This window comes from Anser cygnoides, chromosome 27 (genome assembly GCF_040182565.1).
Source record: "Anser cygnoides isolate HZ-2024a breed goose chromosome 27, Taihu_goose_T2T_genome, whole genome shotgun sequence".
NCBI lineage: Eukaryota > Metazoa > Chordata > Aves > Anseriformes > Anatidae > Anser > Anser cygnoides.
Genome location: NC_089899.1, coordinates 1,760,955 through 1,781,319, shown reverse-complemented (window position 1 = coordinate 1,781,319; position 20,365 = coordinate 1,760,955). Strand labels below are relative to the sequence as shown.

Sequence of the window (20,365 nt, the reverse complement as noted above, 5' to 3'; positions counted from 1 at the left end):
TCCTCAGCTATGTGTTGGACTCCTGGCATGGTGTCATAAGACAGACCAAGTGTAAAGCCTTCGCTTACCATTTTGCAACTAGCTGCCACTAATCAGCAAGAAGGGGTAGGACAGTCTAGCTAGAGGGAGTTTCTTGAATGAAGACGTCTCCCTGTGTATTTGTACTGCTAACAGAATTATTAATTCAGCTGAGGGCTCTCCAGCAGTCCTATTGCATTCAGCTTTTGAGGGTTTGTGTTACACATCTGTATTGGAAGTTTTGGAAGAGGAAAGAGCAACATGCACGTGACCAAGAAGTCTGTTAGAGTATTTATTATCCAACATTCCAGAACAAAGATACTCTCCCTAAAGTGCTTTTTAAAAATATTTTGTGAGCAACTTGGACATAAGCTGCTTTCTGTGTCCTTTTCAGACTAGTGCTGTGTTTGCTTTGCAGTAGATCTTGAAAAGGAGAACATTTACACTTGAGAGCCTTTGAGTAGGGAAAAGATTCCTGGGAATCATCCATGCTAAACTTACTCAATTCCAGCTACTGCAGGTAGCTTCTTGGCACATCTTTCTCCATGTAGCGTAGAGAACTAGTGTTTACAGCAACATGGGTTTCTATTCACACTTGATGTCTACGCCTCTGCTGTTTCAAGAGGTTTTCATAGCATTTAGAGAAAAGTTGCTGCTGTAGAAAAGATGGCAGATAATGCAGTGACACTTGGTGCTGTGCAGAGTGCAGTGGTACATTACTTACAGTTCTTTATACAGTATACCAGAGGCAATAGTGGGGCAGCTGAGCACTTTTTGTTAAAGCAAATTTTGTTGGACAGACATTTAAAACTGAGGTTGGTCTTGCTGAACTCTGAATGTTTCATAGTCTTCTGGAATGGTATCTGAGGAGAAGGAAATTAAAGCAAATACAGTTTAGAAGTAGAACTGGAAATGAAAAACAGAATAAACTACTGCATGATATCCTGTTACAGTTTTATGTGTAGGCTGTCCAAAAACAGATTAACTTCTTGAAAGCAAAATGGCAAAATTTCCTGTGTTTGACCTTCAAAGCTAACTTACCGTTGCAGCGATAACGCAGGTTTGACCAAATAATGTTCTCCTGGGAGAAGCAGAAGACTCCCAGGCGTCCTCCTCGCATAGTTGTATCTAGGACAACTCCAGTGTCTGCCACTAATTCAGGGCCTTCATAGAAGCGAGCTCTGGAAGAGAATAAGCACATGTAGGACATGTGAGCCTGATAAACACTTAGAGAATTTGTTCCAGTCAGACACTCTCCCTCCTTTTTACCAGAGAACTGGAGGTGCTTTTTAGTGTGTTAAACCTCCACTCAGCCATGCAAAGGAAAAATAATTTCCTTTGATAATTTAATATTTTCCTTTAATAAAATTAAGCCCCCTTACCTGATGTATCCGACTTGAGGCCGATGCTGCAGGAACCAGCGGTAAGATGTCTTGTCCTTCCAGCCAGAGTTGCGAGGGTCCTTCCACAGCAGTTTGACCTGGTCTGTGGTGTCCCCAGTGTGCCAGAGGGAATTGCGGAGGTACTCGCCTGGGCCCGTTTTGGACTTCACTGCCTAATGCAGAGAATAGACGGGTAAAATGTGTGGATAAATAACTGATTGACCGTAGCTGTTACCCCATGTATGTGTCCAAGCAGCACAGCTAAGAAAAACAAAAATCCTCTACTGACTTCTTTTTCAATGCTGTCCTTACCTTCAGTTGAATTCCGGGTTCTGCTACTGCTCGGAAGGGGTTTGCCTGCCAGTATGTCTGTTCCATCTGTTTCCACATGACCACATAAAAGCTGGAACTGTCCTGGTAGCCAAATATGAAGCCAGCATAATCATCATCTGTGGCAGTGTTGACATGGAATGTGCCCTCAAAGTCAACACCATTGAATGCCGTGTAACCTGTAATTGTTAGGAAAACAAATACTCTGTATTCTCAGGTAAAACATAGGTCCATTTCTTTCCAAATTCAGATGGGGGAAGGTAGCTTTTGCTAAGCTTAAGCTGAAGACTCAGCCTGCTACAAACAATATTTTCCCAGGAAGCAGATGGAATCATTAAGTAGTGTCTGTAATACTTTTAAAAGCCGCACTGAGAAGTGCACAGTAAATGAGTGATGATTTTCCAATAGGACAAAAATAAGTGCCTCACCTACAGCCAGGCCAGGATCACTGTTCATGGTTTGGACAATTTCCATGCCCTGTGAAAGATGAATGTTGACTTATTAGTACAGCCATCTCCAAACTTACTGACTGTACCCTCGTTGAAAGATCAGAGGCGAGGTACACCAGAGGTGAGTCTCTAGGGCTAAGGTTTTACTGAATACTAGCATTAGACCCACACTGTCTTTCAACAAAAACTGCACCCAGATTTGTAGGGGCTTACTAGCCAGGTCTGGCGTAGTCTCCTACCTGGTTGAGGACAATCCAGTTGGGATCAATCTGTGCATCACCCTCAGGGTCCAGTACAACCGTCTGGAAAGCCCGGAAGTCTGTTAGTGTCACTTCTGCGTTCTCTGGGCACACGTCAATTCTGTCAATCACCATGTCTCTGTCAAAGTCTTCTTCACAAAGGTTTCCCACACCATCACCTGAGAGCATGACAGAAGAAAACACGTAACAAGCTTTCACTTTCTCCTACCCTTTGCACCTAAGTTTTACTCAGCTAGCTTTTAGCGGGCATAGCTAGGTAGCCATGTCTGTGCAAGGTTAAGAGGTGCTCAGAGCATTGCTGCACTTTTTCTTTTCCCATATGTTGGTTGTGAAGAAACCCTGATGCTTTTCCTCCTGATCGCAGAGATGCTGTGAGTAGAAGTAACACCTTACATGGTAGGTAGTTCTGGAAGAGACCTTGTCCCAGATATGATCCTGTTGTCAGGATTACCAGAGAGCCGAAAACGATGCGGGGCTGTCTCAAGTCAGTACTGAGGAGATCTTACTTTCTGCCTATCTCTAAAAGTCAAACTCATGTAGTAGCCACCAGGAACAGAGGACCCCCATGCAGAGCCAATGTGCATACATTTCCCTTACCGTCCGCGTCTTCTTGGCCAGGGTTAGGGACAAGCCGACAGTTGTCTGGGCCTGGAGGTTTCTCATCTGGAATTCCATCATTATCGTCATCATCATCGCATTCATCTCCTAGCCCGTCATTGTCTGTGTCCACCTGGGAGCTGTTAGGCACTGAGGGGCAGTTATCCCGTGTATCTTGGTGACCATCCCCGTCACTGGTGGAGAAAATGCATTATACAGATGAAAAAACCATCAGTGGATAATCTTTAAATAAGCATGCCCTTTCTAGGAGCTGGGGTCCTCTACAAGAACAGCAGAAGTTGTTGATTTCAGCCTTTTAAAATCTTGAGCTATTAGTTACGCAAACAATAGATCAGAAATATTCCAGCTGTTGTCTGTGAACAAATTTGTGAGTGACAGCTAATGAAAAGCAAGCCTGCTGTCAGCAAGCTTACATCTGCTAGCCTTTGGGCAATAGTTCCACTGGAAAGTTTTTTGAAGTCTGAAGAAAATTCCCCCTCCCTTGTCTGAATAAAAAGACACAGATTAAGGCTGAGCTAGCTTGTCATGGTTACCAGTGCATGCCTTCCACCCCCACATCCCCAGGATTTCATGCAACCTAGGTATAAATTTTGCAGCAAACTCTCACCTGTCCTGGTTGGTGTCACAGACGTCTCCCACTAGATCATGATCTGTATCTTTCTAGGAAAATAAAGCAATAATCATTTAAACTTCGCATAGCTCAATGGGCGAATTAGGCAATAAAGGAGAAACAAGAGAGACGTTAGCCTCAGTGCCATTGTCATTCTGATTGAAAACAGAGCTGACAACATTGGGAGAGTTCCTTCTGCAGTATTTACAAATTGCCCTGATGAATTCAAGCAGAAGTATTTCTAAACTCAGATGAGTAGAGTAGTAAGAGAGAGGGCCCGAGAGCAGAGCTGTTTCTTTGACTTGCCTTCCTACGCACTAGGACGGTTGATCTCAAGGGGCTGTATGTGCTGCAGGATGGCAGCTAAAATTTGTAAGTGGTAATTGTGGTGAGTTATTGGGTGTCTGCCTTAGACAGATGATGTGAGCAATGTCTTGAGAGAAACGAAGCTGTAAGACTGCTAAAGTGGGAGTGTTTACTTACCTGGTCTGGATTACTGACTGTTGGGCAGCTGTCACACACGTCTCCTACTCCATCGCCATCACTGTCTTTTTGATCAGGGTTAGGAACTCTTATACAGTTGTCCACTGGATTCTTGATCCCTGTAAAACAAGCAAAGAACACATCAAGCCAACAGGGCTATTAAGATATATGCAGCAAGATCTCTTTTGGATGTAAGAGATGGCAAAAACGTAGGACAGATGAATTTGTGCAATAAAGCAACAGTTTTGATTTTTAGTGTACATTTTACACACTACATCCTAGTAGCTATGGAGGAAGGAAGACAGCAGCAGCAACTGATCTTAAAACATATTTCAGACTGCATCATGACAGATGGCTAAGCACACTATTGTACGTGAACCTGAGAGGAAATGTCCCTAACTGCATTCCTTAGCTGAAGAACGGCAATGTGGCTCCAACCTGGCACCAGAGCTGTGCAGGAGTGAGTGGCCAAGAGGACGAAGATGAAGCTGTCTGCGGTTCCCTAAGCTATGACAGATTCTTTTTCCTCCAAAGTAGACGTCTACAAAATTATAAAATAAGTCAAGGTTAATCTTGGCTAGGTGACATGGAAGATTCAGACAGTGCCTTTTCAACGCCTGAGACAGGAAATGAACAATCTAATTGATCAACCTGCATGACTTCACTTCCCGCCTCTCTGCATTTACCTACTACACCAGCAAATCATGCTAGCGGGGAGCTGCTTGGCAGGAAGTAGCAGGACCCAAACAGCACTAGATGCATTGGAAATAATCTGTAAATAAATATGTATGCCTCAGGCCAGCAGCCGTTGTGATTTCTGGCTTTTGAAAGCAGGCTTTGTGCAAATACAGCGTCACTAGCGCACAGACTGTTTCTAAAGCCAGCCAGGGTTTTTTTTTCCTCTCGGAATACAGCCCTGACAAATACTGCCTTGAGCAAGTAGCTTCTAACAAATTGGATATCCGTGTATTTCTTCACAAGTTGAAACTGCAGCACAAAGCACTGTCCTTGTCTGGGTAGAGATCAGTTTGCATAGTACATCATCTTTCTGAAGCCTGAAACAGGTTTGACTTGTGACTGTGCCCAATAAAAATGCTAATAAAAATTGTTAGCATCAGCCTGAAGATAGATCTTTAACCCCTGCGAGGACTGAGCTGTGAAAGATACTGGCTTGACTGCTCATTGGGCATTTTAAGAACTGAGCTGTCCTTCGTCCCATCAGAAATAAGCTGCTCTTGTATAGTTTAAGCCTCCAAAGGCTGGTACCTGCTCTGAGGATCTACAGCTGCATGCTGAACAGCTGCCTTGTTCTTACATTGGTACAGCTGCACCTCTTTGAGGACGTTCTCCAGCTGCTCTTACCATCTCCATCCATGTCGTCGTCACACTCATCTCCTTTCCCGTCACCATCAATGTCCCGTTGGTCATCGTTCTTCACTTGGCGACAGTTGTCACAGGCATCACCGAAGTTGTCCTTGTCTGTGTTACGCTGGTCGGTGTTGCGCGTGTAGACGCAGTTGTCCTGCAGGAGAGAGAGACTTGCTGAGGGGACAGGAGCATGCTACCGTAGTTAGGGTGCAGGCTGCACAAACAGGTGTCTTCACACCATCCAGATTTAAAAGGAAACATTCCATGCTATGACCTGCAGGTGCTCTGAATTCACATTAAAGATGCAGGCAGTTTGCTTTGCAGGACCTCTCGGTACATTTAGGTATGTCAGGGTAAGCCTTAGAACTCAAACCTCAGCATTTAATATCCCGTCTCCATCAGCGTCATCATCACAAGCATCTCCAATTCCATCCCGGTCTGCATCCTCCTGGCCAGAGTTGGGGACGGTCATGCAGTTATCCTGAAAGGAAAGTAACAAGAAAGTGGCAGGGCGTGCTGGCAAGCTGTGAATGTCAGAGCCTTTCTGAGCTCTGAATGCTGCGCAGGGCCTCGAAGGGAAGCCTGCCCCCAGATCAGAACTGCCCACTTCTGGCTAAGCATTCCTCTGATATGCTGTCTCCACCTAAACATGCAAGGACTGCATCTTACCTTGCGGCACTTTTTGTCAGAGCAGCGTAGCTTCTCGTCAGGGACTCCGTCAATGTCTGTATCCTTTCCACAGACGTAGCCGTTCCCTGCCCAGCCCACAAGGCACTGGAAGACAGCGGATAAACAAAATGAGGCTGCTGGTGAGTCCCCTGGCAGGGGTATGCCTCCAAAACTGAAGGCCTTACAACAGAACCAGCAGAAAACATTGCAAACCCACGTACACAATGCTCTACAGGTGAAATATTGCCTGGAAGAGACACTTAAGCTGTAAATAGTATTTTAAAATAGTTCAGATACAAGAGCTCTGCTTGTTCCTGAAATTATAAAGATGCAGCAGCAAAACATCTTGGCTCTCCCAGGTTGTTTGAATGGTGTCCCCCTTCTCAGCTGCCTGTAATGCTCTATGACTGAAAAATGTGTAGTGCTTCAGACAAAAAAAGCAACAACACAACAGAGGATCTGAGGTGCCAGGAGCAGCCCACTGCTGAGATCTCTGAAAGATGCACTACCACAGCCCAGGTGTTAATGGGGAGCAGGTCTGTGCCAGGAAGGCACGCTCTCCAGGAGAGGGCAGTGGCAGACCCAGGAGAGCAAGCACAGCGCGGGAGAAGGGGGAGCGAGCAGATCCCAACGGCAGGGATCGGGCCTTACCGCGCAGGAGATGGACCCATCGCGCTCCACGATGCACTGCGCTTTCTCGTGGCAGGGACTAATTTCGCCGTTAGGGCAACGTCTCACTGTCTGGCTTTTGCAGCCTGTGATTTGATCCCCAACAAAACCAGGTTTACAAGCCCCACACTTGTAGGATCCCTGCAAAAAAACACAACAGGGAATCAACTGTAACATGAGTCAGGGCAACCTTTCCTATAACCTGTCCTCAGCAGCTGCATTGCCACAGAAAACAGAGGGCCCAGAGCCCAGGGAAGAGAGATCCACACGAGGCTTTCCAGGAATATTTACCCGTGTATTGATGCAGATAGAGTTTGGGACACAATTTTTGGCAGCACCTGTCTCGCATTCATTGATGTCAGTGCAGACCTGCCCAGGAAGAACAAAGTAGACATTAAATTCACTCTTAAGGAGATACCATGTCAGATTACAGAACTGGGGCATCACTAGATGCAGAAGCAAAACCCCCAGCATGCTGCACTAGGACTGAGAGCTTAAAGTTTTCCTTGAGACGAGCCTGAGCCAGATCCCAGCAACATTCCTGACCCCCAGGCAAGCTGTTCACCCTCTAGAAGTCACCAGAGATTTTAGCCTGGTGAAATAGCTTAGCTCTGAGCTGAGCTGTCAGAGTATCTGCTTACTGTAAAAGGACAGAAGAGAGTGAATGGAGCAAGAAGGTCAAGGACTGCCTCCTATGACCAGCTAGCAGCTCTCTAAGTAATGCAACCCACGTGCCATTCTTGCTTTTGTCAACATATTCTTATACTATCGTAAGCCTAGGCGTTTTCTTTTTTTTAATTATTATTATTTTTTATTATTTTAATCTCTCTATATCTGTTTACGTGGGGAGCGGCTGAGTACCAAGTAGCTGTATCAACTCTTCTGTGTCCTAGCACGAGGGATTCCCCCGGCTGGCTTCACAGCCACGAAGGTGTCCTAGACGTGACATTCTGACCTGCTTAAATTCAGCAGAGGTAAGATCTTGGAGCAGAAGTTGCTTTGCTGCTGATGTGCTAGAACATCCTTGGCGAGCCTATCCTCTCACTGCATCAGTCTTACCATCAATATAATGCAATCATCTTGTATTTCCCTCCCATTTCTTTGTCGGCACCAGGACCCTTGAATTAGTTACAGCTACAGAGGGGGAAGAGGTGATGGTTTCTGAAGGAGACAGAAGAATTTGTGCCTTACCTGTTTGTTGGCCCTGGCATAAGCTAGTCCAACGCCTTCGACCATTTGCCCTGTGAAGCCGGGAGGGCAGGGATCACAGCGGAAGCCAGGAACAGTGTTAATGCACTGGACCTTCGGGAAGCAGGGGTTTGCATTGCACTGTAAACAAGAAAGAAGTTGTGGAGAGCTGCGACACAGCCTCGCTCAAGGCCAGCTGTGAAGGCAGCTCTGAAAGCAGGCCTCGCTGGGTGAGATCCAACTATTGTGCTATTATTTTCTAAAGAATAAGAGAAAAATGCATAGAAGTAGCTGGCTTTCCTTGCAAGTGGAAAATGCAGCTTCCCAATCTGAGTGCTCCCAAATTCCAGTATGTTCAGACAAGTAAAACAAATCAACTTTCAAGACTAATTCTTCTTAGGTGACATCAATTGCCCAGGCAGAGAGCTGGCTTCGCTTCACACTTTCCTTCCTGGCAGTCTCTGAATCCAGAGGACTGGGTAATTTCTTACACTGATTTTGAAAGACAACAACAGTTGTTTGTTTACTACTCTGGGAAGCAACTGTCTTTCCAAAACTGATATTAATGCTTGCTTTATTTTCTGCAACACTGTTATTTTTACTGAATTCTTATGCGCTGTGCTAGCAGATGCATTACATTAATGCAGCAGTTCCCACATTTTTGTGACTAACAGATTATCAACAACCTCAAAATGTCCCATGGACCTTTTTAACTTCAGCTGTTTTTAAAGCGAATTGCTATAAGATGATACAGCTTTGCAAGACATGGTTGCTTGATGGTTGAGTAAAGTTCTGCATACAGACAGAATAAACATAATCGAATGTCACATTTTTTGGAAAAAAAAAAAAAGAAAATCAAACAATATCTCCCTAGCAAGGTTTGATTTACGGGCAGAAGTTAAGCAATTCATGTAGTGTGGTGAGATTTACTGTATAAAGGACTATTTGGGTAGCATTTCATTCCGTTTCACACATAATAAATCTTATCTCTAACAACTCGTCAGCGATTAGCTCAAAAGATTTTAAGACCAAATGGGATATCCAAACTCACTTTCCTGTGTAGTACAAACCAAAAGATTTATTTTGTCTGAGTCCCTGTATCTTTTAGAAACAAATGCCTTGCTAGACTGGATATAAAACCAACACAGAACACTGCTTGAGGCAGGGTGAGAAACAGACTTCGTTCCAGTGAAATGATGTTTCTGTTGAACTTCAGCTCCTGGGGGAATTGCAAGACTTCTCTTCACAACCACAACACGAACCCACAACACTCCAAGAAAAGCGAGACCTTTTTGTAGCTCCCAGCCCATCCTACTTGTTTTTTTTTTTTTTTTTTACCTCGTTGATATCCGTGCAATGGGACCCGTTGCCCGAATAACCTGGGGGACAAGGTCCACAGCGGAAGCCGGTGCCAGTCTCAGTGCAGGCCACTCCAGGGAAGCAGGGGTTTGGGACGCATCTGTTAAACTGTGTCAGGGTGATGACAGGGCCTGTCACCTCAGGGCGTATGCCTAGAGGACAAAAGGAGCATTAAGGACCGAGTTGTCACTGCCAGAGCCTATCATAAGCTCGTGCCATTGTCTCAGTTAGAAGACTTCAGTGTGCCTCACACGCAGGGCATTTCCTTGCAGCTTTTCTGATGGTTAGGCAGTTACAGCTCTGCTTTGTAAATGGAGAAAAACAAAGCCAGAAGCAGCAGATGGACAGATTTCTGACTCAGAGCAGACAAAAAAAAAAAAAAAAAAAAAAACCACACAAAGTCCAGGAGTCTTAGCTCCTAGTCCTTTACTCTTGTTGTGCTGCCCTCCTTGTTGTGTAATGCCCTTGGTTTTGGGGCTCCACAGAGAACAGTTCTCTCCCTGGTACCTCTACATCTCCATCCCAGTGGAAGTACGGACTCAGACACCCAGCTAAAGCACAACCCACACAGCACAGGCTTAAGTCTGGGAAGCGCTGTGGAGGGCCATCAGCCAAAATCTCCCCAGTAGAGGCAGGCATCTTAAACAGGTCAGCTTGGTGCACAGCAGGAATAGACTCACATAAGGCTCTCATGCCATGGCATTATCTTTATCTCCATGGGGCTAGGAAACCTTCCTTCATCCTGGCAGATGAGAAATCAATCTGTTATTCAGACATGCATCACGTCTAGGCTGGCATATAGCAGTATGGTATATCTAAGCATGTGACGTGCAGGAATTTCTAACCCGTATAAAATGCTACTGCAGTCCTATTCAGAAGCACAATGAACACATCAAACTTGTCCCCACGCCACTGTGCACAAGCTTTCCTTAAATTTTTAGGCCCAACGCCAGGTTTTTGTCTTTATCCTCAAGACCTGACTTCAGAACCTAAGGCCCCTGAATCAAAATTATGGGCAGGAACTAAACTCCTACAGCTCAAGGCAACACGAAGAATTCATCTACACAGGAAACAGAGGTTCACTGAAGGTTAACTCAGGACTGTGAATAAACTTTCCAGAAGCTAGAGTTGTCACAGATCTCCCACACCCACTGCTCTAAGTGACAAGGACACTTTTTGGTCCTGCTTTCCCCAGTTTAAAAGCCCAATTAAAAACAAAACAAAACAAAACAAAAAAAAAACCACCAAACAACAACACTGTACCACCACCAGTAGCAGCAAAATCTTCACTGAAAACAAGGCCTCCTCTCTTCGTGCTTCTCTTTCAGGGGAATAATAGAAGAAGCACAAATGACTGCTGCGAGTCACGTTGTTCAATGCATGACTAAAAGAGGCTCAGGTTCTACAGCAAAGAGTACAGGAGAAGAACGCACATAGAGCTGAAAACCAAGTGGGGAAGGCAGAGATCAAGTAACAGACAGAAAGTTCAAGACAGTTTTATGAGCAAGTTATTAAAACAATTGGTGTGGATGAATGCTTTTCTGTACTACAGGTCCCAGAAGCTTTGGCTAATCTCTTTTCCAGCAGTACAATCTCTCCAAGTGCAGAAATGGTTTTTGCTCCGCCCTTTGAGTGTACTGGCAAATAACATAGCATCTCCAAGAACCACGCTTTCTGAAAGCCAGATATACTGAAGTAGGTTCCAGTCCAGAAAAACCATTTACTGGGGAGCAGAGGGCAAAATCTGCATGGGAGAATTTACGACCCTGTTTCCTGAATCCTCTGTAAACACCCTCTTTGCTTGGAAGGTGACAACATTAGGATTGAAGGAACAGCAGATCAATGCCTCTTGGGGGTGATGTTCTCTTCCACTCAGCTCATGAGTTGCCAGCTATATCCCACAGGATACCCGGTGTTCATTCCCAGGCAATTCTAACACAGGCCATGGGCTGGGCTATTAAGAGACGTGGCTGGGCAGCTTTCTGCACTAGAATGCAGCTATGCTGAGAAGTACAGCGTGGCACGTCACAGAACCACTAATAAAGCTTATTTTAGAAGTTGTGGAAGTGCGCAAACACTGAGGATTTGCTGGAAATATAGATGAGCTTTTTCATGCTAATTCTGCACCCCACGCGCAGCAAAGGGGTAAATAGCTTCAACTGCCACTGAGCCACGAGAACAACACGGAACACTGGTCCACGCGTGCAGAATGCTGTGGGGGGAAAAAAGGCATCACTAATATCAAGTATTCCTCTGTGACACTCAGGGTAACTGTGAAACAGGTTAATTCCTTTGGGCAGATGGTCACAGGTGGCATTTTACTACTTGTTTGGACACAAAGGTATGAAACACTTGGAGGAGGCAGTCGAGTATAGAGCTCGGCTCAGTAACTCACCACAGGCATCACACTCCATGACTGTGTTCTTCAGGAATGTTATCTCCTTAATCTGGAAGAAAACAAGAATCATCACTTAGCCAAAGGCTGAGTTTTGCTCCCATGCAAACTAATAGTCCCATCGCCAGAAAGCAGGATGTCCGAGAGCACACAGCTACTTACAAGCAAATTAACTCTTACCCCAAAGTCTATTTTGCAGACTTTCAGGAAGCTCAGGTGGCTTGTTCTCCCTGCTGTAAGTACGTCATTCCTTACCGGAGTGTTCCTACAGGCTAACTAGATAATACTATTCTATTACAGAGGCAGGAAACACTCAATTTGAAAACACAGAAACAAGTGCCATGGAGGAAAATGAATATACTTTATTTGGGTCTTCTGCTCTAGAAGATGCTGTATAAACAGTCCTAGAGAGGTCTGCATTACCTGCAGACTGGGTATTGTATAAGTAAAGTCAGGAGGAGGTTCCCATGTATGCCATTTTTGCAGACATAAATAATCTCTGACCTTGCCCATGCCCATTTTGTGGTCCTAATGTTCTTGCCATGAAGACATTTTGAAACTATTTACAAAGGCTCCTTCAGACTTCCTCTGATCTCCTCTAGGTTCCTATTCCTTCAAGCTTCCTTCAATAAAGAGATAATCTGTTGCACTGGTAGTGAAAAGATGTGGTGGCTTTCATTAAGAAAAGAATATGGGACGGGCAAAAATAAATGTCAGTCTCAAGCTACCACTTTCACGACTCTCTGGCACCTTAGATAACCTAGCAGGCTTCTTTCCTGAAAAGGCCTTACTGCCTATCTACAGCCGATGCTCAGGCACAATTCTGTGACCACCCTTACACACCCCGCGGACTTCATGTTTCCACTATTAAGACATTTCACTTTGTACTTGGACAGAAGCATCTGCTCATGTCTCTCTGCCAGCTCCCAGGTATAAGAGCAAGCTTTCATTCTATGTTGGATTCTCTCTTCCCTCCAACATGGCCTGCGGTTGTGTATTTTGAACAGTTAATGCTGAGATGCATCTAATCCAAATCCCCAGAACATGTCCCATTAGGAGTGGGTGACAAGAGAGCAGAGGGGAGAAGTTGGAGTGCTGCTAATGAATATCTGAGGTTCCTTTGTGCCAAGAATTCTTCAGCCTTTGGCTCGCGAGAGAAGACCTGGCCTTTTATTAATACTCCTTCTGCTATCCTTATTGCCAAAATCCCAAGGTGATGAATCAGGGAAAAGTAAGTTTAGGAAATCTTTGCACAGATTAAGGCATTATGAACTGCCACCTTGGCTCTCCAGTGACATATGCAAGTTTGTCTTCTGGGGAGGGGTTTTCCTGAAAGCGCTGTTGAGAAAAAGGCCATGGATTAAAAAAAAAGTAGGTGGCGAGAGCGAGAGAAAGAACAAACAGAAAACCTATATGGAGAATCAGTGCTAAGCTGGAAGGGAATACTGGAAATCATTGCTCCAGGCTGCCAGGAACCATGTCTGACCTGATTCCTAGTAAACACTGGGTATTTATGCAGAAGCCTGAAATTTGAGAGTAACTCCATGCAACAGATGTTTTTGCAGATTAGAGGCCGCCCAGTATGAACTGGCACTGAGACCTGTCTGCCATTCCAATTAGCTGGCAGGCAGAGGCTGCTGCCCTCAGCTCCCAGAATGGATAAAGGGAGAATGGAACCTTTTTCTGTACTTAAAAGAGAGTTGACCAGACAAACCACCATCTCCTCGTTAAAACGGGAAAGGATCTAAGCACCCAAGAAGTTCCAAAATTCCTAAGAAACTACCAGAGCCAGAAAGGCTTAGGATTAAAACAACAAGAGGAAAGAATGAATACAGAGCTTGTTTAGACTCCATCTGACTTCCCTTTCCAGGACCCCAATAGATGGCTGAAAGGCCTCTTCCATCTTCCAAGTTTGGATGCTACTGATTTCATGTGCCCGCAAAACCAAGGAAAAAGTGACTTGTTTTTCCAGTTAAACATACATCAACTGTGAGCGTGTGTCTGTTTTCTAAGAGTTTGTTCTCATGTATGCTTTTACCCGACATGGTTCCAAGCAGCAGAATCTGCTGCTTTATCTCAGAATTACAGATCTAATTGTGAGATCACCTCTTGATCTTGGCTTTCACAGCAACTGTTCTACTGCTTATTTGACCAAATGGAAGAAGAGGCCCCCCAGTCCCAGAACTCAGCACTTCAGACAGAAGATTCAGTGACTGATCCCGAGCAGGATAAAAGGAGTTAGGTGCCTTTTTCACTTACCTGCTGTTTCAACAAGTCTCGAACTTCCATTAACACACGGTTAGTTTCTCTCATCTCTTCCAGCATTTCAGGACCAACTTCTACTACAAAAAGCACAGTGGATGGAAAAAACACAGAGGAGCCATTAGCAGTACAAACCAACTGATAAAATTAGCTTAAATTTAACATTAAAGATACAGAATCCTCCACACCAGTCTCTCCCACATCCCAACTAGAAGATGGCTTGGAAATAACCAAGTCTTGCTCTGGGCAGGGCAGACAGGGATCATCAGCCACTGCTGTTACTCAGATAGGTAACAGTTACCCCTCAGCAAACAAATTGGCCTGGCAGTCTGGCCATTGCGGTAGCCGTTAATCTGGCATGGTCTGTGCAGTTCACACATAGGAAGCCTTTGCTGCCAAAAGCAGCAAATTAGTAATTCAGTGCTGTGGAAGTTACTATGAAGGGCACAGCTAAAGCGAGGCTCTTTGCTGAGTCTATCCCAGATGTGCTGCCAAGCACTGAACGTGGAAAAACGGCACATCAGCCATTGCATCGCCCGTTCTCAAGGTCCAGACTTTTTTCTCACAGCATAAAGATGGGTTCTGTCCAGGCAGCGGCGCTTTCAAATTGCATCACAGTGGGTTTGGGACACAGAAGGTCCATCTGCTCATCCATGTAACACTGCAAAATCCTGTTTAAACTAAGCTGAACAGAGACTATAAATTATATTACAAGGTCACCTAGGGCAGATTAACATGAATTTCTGCTAGATTCTAGCCTTGCCTAGTCAACTGAGGCATGCTAAAAACCTAGTCTATACTCGTCAGCTTCGCTCAAGAAGAACGAATGGAAGTAGCTCACTGTTTCCAGAAATATGTGTTAAGAAAATTTGAACCATTTAAAAACAATTGGACAGAAAGTTCAGCTCTGGCATTCTCCTGTCTGCCATGAGAAAGCACAACCTCATTTCTCAAGGTTTTTCTAGATTAATCAATCCTTTAACAGAAGTCACACCTTGCCTACCGTATGAGCAAACCTTTATGAAGACAAGCATAGCAGTATGTTCGACAAATGGAAGGGAAATGGGCAGGGGAAAATGAGCTGGAGCTGGGGGTCTGCTTCCTCTGAGAACGAAGAATTTGGCAGTGCCAGAGCAGGACGTCAGCCCATGCTACTGCCTCAGTACAACAACTTAGGCATTTTTATGTGACAAACAAGCCTGAAAGCCTCGTGGGTCTGCCCTGCACAGAACGGAGAGGACTTGATGAATATTTGTAACCTCTCCAATACATTTTGGTCTGGGAATTAAATCAAAAGTACCGCAAATGTGTCATTCTAAGACAGAGGGAGTGAATGAAAATGATATTTCCTATTTTATTGAAAACAAGAAGCTCGCATATAATTTTGAACTTCAAACGGAGGTTTTGAATAAACTCTGCATGAAGGCTTCAGGCAGCTTTTGTTATTCCTGGGAAGAATTTTCCATTCTTAGTAGCAAGATATATCTCAAAATAAACGTTTTCTTTTTTTTTTCTCTCTCTCTCTTTTTTTTTTTTTTTTTTTTAAGATTCAAATTTACAGTAGTGAGTGAACTACTTAGGAGTGATTTCCAAAGTAAGTCTATGCACTTGCAGACATTTCCATTACTGTGCATCCTTCTCCAAGGGTTCATTCTCTCTGCAAGCACACGCTTGAATCTCTGGTACACAGTCCTTTAGGTCTGAGCCTGCTGCATCTCAGATCCTCTTAGAGCTGAGCATTCTCCTAACAGGCTGTTCAGAAAAGTGGAACTTTTGTAATGAACATAGCTAAGTTCCTAGAAGTCAGGGCTTCCCTAAGCTCTGTGTGCACAAGCTGAGAGAATATTCAAGACTCTTGCTTTTGGACATGCTGTATAAGCTATTTTAATTTAATCACATGCAAAATGCAGACTAAAATAAATTGTCTCTTGCAGGTCATTACAGAAACACAACAAAATTTCCATTTGCCCTAGAATAAATGTTTTTCTTAAAAAAAAAAAAAATCACTACTCAGGAGGGAAACGGGGAAGAAATCTAAGACTGAATATTTAGACAGTTCGGCTTCAAGTTTCATACAAAACCCCTAAACATTGCTTTCAGACTTCAGCAGATGCAGCTGAAATGTTATCTTCTCCTCATTCTCTGCTGCAAAACAGAATATTCATAGGAGGCTAGAAAGCACAGCAGTCCAGAAAACAGAGAAAATCAGAATTACTTACCTGCTCTTCTCTGCTGACATGATGAAAAAGGATAAGAGAGGCAGAGGAGAAAAACAAAGGCTAGATCTGAAATCATCTTCAAATCTTCAGGCAGTGTGGATGTACGGGCTTCTCTTGCAACAAATTTTAACCTGCAGGTTTGCCTCTGCTCCCCATTAGTATCTGTGGTTTGCTATTTATGAAGTTGCATTCCTTCCTCTGAAGTTCTTATTCTCTGATGCTGGACGACGGGTGGACGTCATTTCTGGCTGCTAGTCCACAGAGAACGTTACAAAAGTAAACAATATGAGAAACTCATCAGGAGAGTAGCTTAATTTTTTTTTTAGACCAGCTTGCACCAAAATAGGTCAGAAAATTCCAGAATTAAATGGATTTTTTTTTGGATCGGGGTTTTTATTTCTTCTTCATGGACACAGGATAGACGGATGATTCATAGTCCTATCCCTCACAGATTTTCCTTCTAAAACTGCTCACAAGATCACAAAAGCTATGAGACATCTGGACTTCACTAGAGTTTCAGGAAAGGCTCTTTAAACCCCCAAAAGGCAGTTTTACCACTCACACTTGGGGCAGACTTACTGAATCATCTTTCAGCTCCAAAGAGAAGCCATCACACTGTCTTCAGAAAGATATAAGGCAAATGTACTAGCCCTTAGAGGCTGATTCTTATTACCCCCCACCCAGGCTCATCTAAAGGAAGAATGCAGTGCAGAGATAGCAGCATGAAGGGAAGGGAGACTTTGCTGTTTCTTGCATGTGAAGGAACGAGTCTCAATCCAGCACTTTCCATCGCTCAGTCTCAATCCAGCACTTTCCATCAGAAGACACAGAGCGGATTGAGAAATCTATCTAGAGCAGCCAAAGAAAATTTGCCCAAAGAAAATCTTAAAGCTACTACATCAAGGAAATTGCAAGTTAAACTGTGACCTATAAAAAAGGTTAGTCTGAAGACCAGTGAAATTCCTCATCACAAATTCTCACTGTTTGATTGTGAAATCTGTCAGTGTGTTTATCATGCAGCGTCCCTGGGGACACTACAGACAAGAAAAGCCCCAGAAAACAGTAGCTCAGTCTTTAAAGTCTTGTAGAAGCAGGATCTTTGGATATTTACACAAAGTTTTTTTCCTCATTTTGGCCTCAGACCTCCCATAATCAGGGAAAAACTTCCCATCCCTGTGGCTATGCACACTTCTTGAAGGTAACTGTGCAGTCTTGTAGACGCTGGTGAGCATGCATGCCCACTACAGTAAGCAAATATTGTTTTATATTACAGGACTGCTGCAGCAGACAGATTTTACATTTTCTTGCACCAAGCAAAATCTATACTAAATATAGAGTTAATTTGCTTCTGTTAACTGGGTGGCATTTGTATGATTCTGCTCTTCTGGCACATCACCTCATGTTACGCACAGTATGTGCCTTTTTCTTGTGAACCCACCAGAGAAATCAGCTTTGGGGGTTTGTTACTTGTGGCAAGTAAAAGTGGTTTAGCTGGAACTCAGAACAATTGAGTTTCCCAGTTTTTAAAACTTTTAGGTGCTTGCAGACAAATCAAGACCATGACAACTGATTAGAGAAGACAAAACATTGTTTTTCCAGTGATGGTCTGGGAAATATTATGTTTGCAATTTTTATTTTAAAACAATGAATGGGGGATGAACTCAGTCTCTCTTCCACAGAGACCGAGTCTTTCACCTCAAACAGTGATAGCTGATGTCCCTCAAGGTTATATTTACGATGCTGTTGTCAGGAGGTGAGAGAGGCATTCAGACTTTGCAGACTGCTCAGTCCAGGACCCTACTAGAAGGCCTGCAAGGGATCCCATTAGAACATACTGTTGTAGTGGAGAGCTGTAAGCACAGTACTTACAGTACTTCAACAGAAGCGTCATAGGTCATTAATAAAGGACGGTTCTTGCCAGCTATCCAGATTTATTTTTTTTTTTCCAAGTGAGAAGTCATGAAAGTTGAGAAAGAAAGAGGTATAATTCACATGGAATTAAGAATGAACAAGGGTCTCTTGTGAGGTTAGCCTGGCAACAATTCACATCAGATTTGCTTTGTGTGGAGGAATATGTGCCCTTATAGAATGATGAGACGATCAAACTCCTATTGGAATGGAAAGGGAAGGAAAGGAAATGAAAGGGGAAAGCAGGGCATTTTTCTGAACACTTTCATCTGCTCAAAATAACAAGCACTATTATAACACTATGAACTGGTGACCATGTTATATGTAAAATTCACTGTATTTTTAATTATGCCCATTATTCAACATCCAAATTAACTAATCAAAGCCATATTATAGAGAAGTTAGATCATTTTCTTTGTTTTTATCATGGACTAAAGAAACTCAGATAATTGACAAAAAGAAGAAAGCTCCCAGAGTGACTGCGAAAGACTAAAGGAAAAAAGGGAACCTTTCTCTTCAGAAGAGTATCTTGTATGGGCATGTTGCAAGTCCCCAGAGTACTTAAAGCATCAAGGGCTACCTGCAGTGATGCTGGATCTCTTCACAGGGAAGAGAAAGCGAGAACTTTGGTGACATGGGCAGTCTGCGAGTTCATCCCCATCTCTGTTTTTCCCTCCTAAAGTCACTAATAACGAATTTATTAGTGGAAGCTGGAGAGTATACTGACCTCGCTCACATGAAAGCATGTTACTTGTAAGTAACTTTGCTGTTAGCACAAGACAAAAACTGCAGGTTCTCAAACTCAGTAACATCAGGAGCGTTCACTGCTGAGAAATGACTTCCATTTCCCTCAGCAACAATGGGTATGGGACAGCACGGTGACAGAACCGTGCATCTTATTGCTCTCTTAATGAAATAAACAGTGGCTTATTGTATCTGCATTACACCAGTTATAAATAGCTGACAAATAAGTCTTCTGCATATGAAGGCAGGGATCAGTATGTCTTGACATTCTTCTAGAAACCCATAGCCACTTCTCTTTACTCTGCAAGAGATTCTGGGATCATTTCTATTCATTAATGGTAGCAAAATAACTGAACAGAGAAAAATGCAGCTAGTTTCTACACAGCTTTCTAAAGTTGAGCAAGACATGGTGTCTCCACACGATGAGGTCATTCCTACCCTTATTTTCCTTGGACTCATTCTGCACTTTTCTTTATTCAGGTCTAATGACTAGAAATCCTTGTAAATCACTGCTCTAATGCAGCTTAAATACACAGTAGCAGATCAGAAAATGTTCAGTCGTGATGTGATTATTTCTGGGTGACAGTTCCTGTTTGAAAAGGACAAATTAAAAAATACCTGATATATCTGAACTTGTTATTATCTGATGGGGAAACATCTCCCAGATTTGTCAATACTATTTTTTAAGCATTACTGATAAAAATAAATAAATAAAATTGAGCAGGAGATAGTGTTTATTTGGGCTTCAGCTTACCCATATTTTTGCTCTCTGCGCAGTGCCAGGTTAGTTACACCTTTTTCCCTGACTGGAGCTGACATCACAAATGAAACTAGCACACAAACAAACAACAAAAAGAAAAGATCATGCTAGTTTAAAGTTTAAATATTTTCCATCTCTGTGTTTTTAACTAATGTTTGCCAGCTGAAGAACAAAAGTCAGAAGGAAAAAGTTATTTTTCAGTCTTGTAAGGTCAAGTTCTAAAAATAAGTGAAAAACACCTACACCCTCTGAAAGAGTGCGCTAAGTTTTACAGAGTTTCTTATATATTCATGGAAAATACATAAGAAACAAAAATTATGTAAAAGACAATCAGTAAGGATTTCAAAAATAATCTTTTCCTTTTCCTCCCAATACAGGTTCAATAGTACCTATGGCGTTCCTGAGCAAGACTTTCTCCCGTGATGAAGACTTCACAACCACTCCAGGCAGCCTTTGGATGCTTTATATTCCCACTGTCAATGTTTCCACGGGATACTATTTAAACCCACTGCTTCTTTTCTTATTCACTATGCACTCAAGAGAGCAGATTAGCTCCTTCATTGAAGGAGCATTATATATTTGATAACTTGCATTTCAATTCAATACTGTTACGAAAGAGCCTGGTAATGCAGGTAAACGTCCAGGTTTTATACATCCAATAGAAGAAAAATGGT

The 20,365-nt window shown here is 43.3% G+C and overlaps 1 protein-coding gene across 3 annotated transcripts in view; it reads right to left on the bottom strand.

The window, feature by feature from the left end:
• Window positions 1-297: 297 nt before the first annotated feature.
• Window positions 298-20,365, bottom strand: part of COMP (cartilage oligomeric matrix protein) — a 35,347-nt gene continuing 15,279 nt past the window's right edge. For 2 of the 3 annotated variants that reach the window (XM_013199719.3, XM_048052389.2), the window contains exons 3-21: window positions 16,280-16,530; window positions 14,058-14,140; window positions 11,799-11,850; window positions 9,383-9,555; window positions 8,048-8,185; window positions 7,148-7,225; window positions 6,839-6,997; window positions 6,188-6,292; window positions 5,892-5,999; window positions 5,513-5,672; window positions 4,151-4,269; window positions 3,665-3,717; window positions 3,037-3,230; window positions 2,419-2,597; window positions 2,159-2,207; window positions 1,713-1,909; window positions 1,401-1,573; window positions 1,060-1,199; window positions 298-881 (exon numbers count right to left, since the gene is read on the bottom strand). In XM_013199719.3, the coding sequence (XP_013055173.1) occupies window positions 823-881; window positions 1,060-1,199; window positions 1,401-1,573; window positions 1,713-1,909; window positions 2,159-2,207; window positions 2,419-2,597; window positions 3,037-3,230; window positions 3,665-3,717; window positions 4,151-4,269; window positions 5,513-5,672; window positions 5,892-5,999; window positions 6,188-6,292; window positions 6,839-6,997; window positions 7,148-7,225; window positions 8,048-8,185; window positions 9,383-9,555; window positions 11,799-11,850; window positions 14,058-14,140; window positions 16,280-16,355 (2,295 nt within the window). In that variant the 5' untranslated portion in view covers window positions 16,356-16,530 and the 3' untranslated portion in view covers window positions 298-822. The remainder of the gene's footprint in view (window positions 882-1,059; window positions 1,200-1,400; window positions 1,574-1,712; window positions 1,910-2,158; window positions 2,208-2,418; window positions 2,598-3,036; window positions 3,231-3,664; window positions 3,718-4,150; window positions 4,270-5,512; window positions 5,673-5,891; window positions 6,000-6,187; window positions 6,293-6,838; window positions 6,998-7,147; window positions 7,226-8,047; window positions 8,186-9,382; window positions 9,556-11,798; window positions 11,851-14,057; window positions 14,141-16,279; window positions 16,531-20,365) is intronic. The other variant, XM_048052395.2, reaches the window with a different exon arrangement.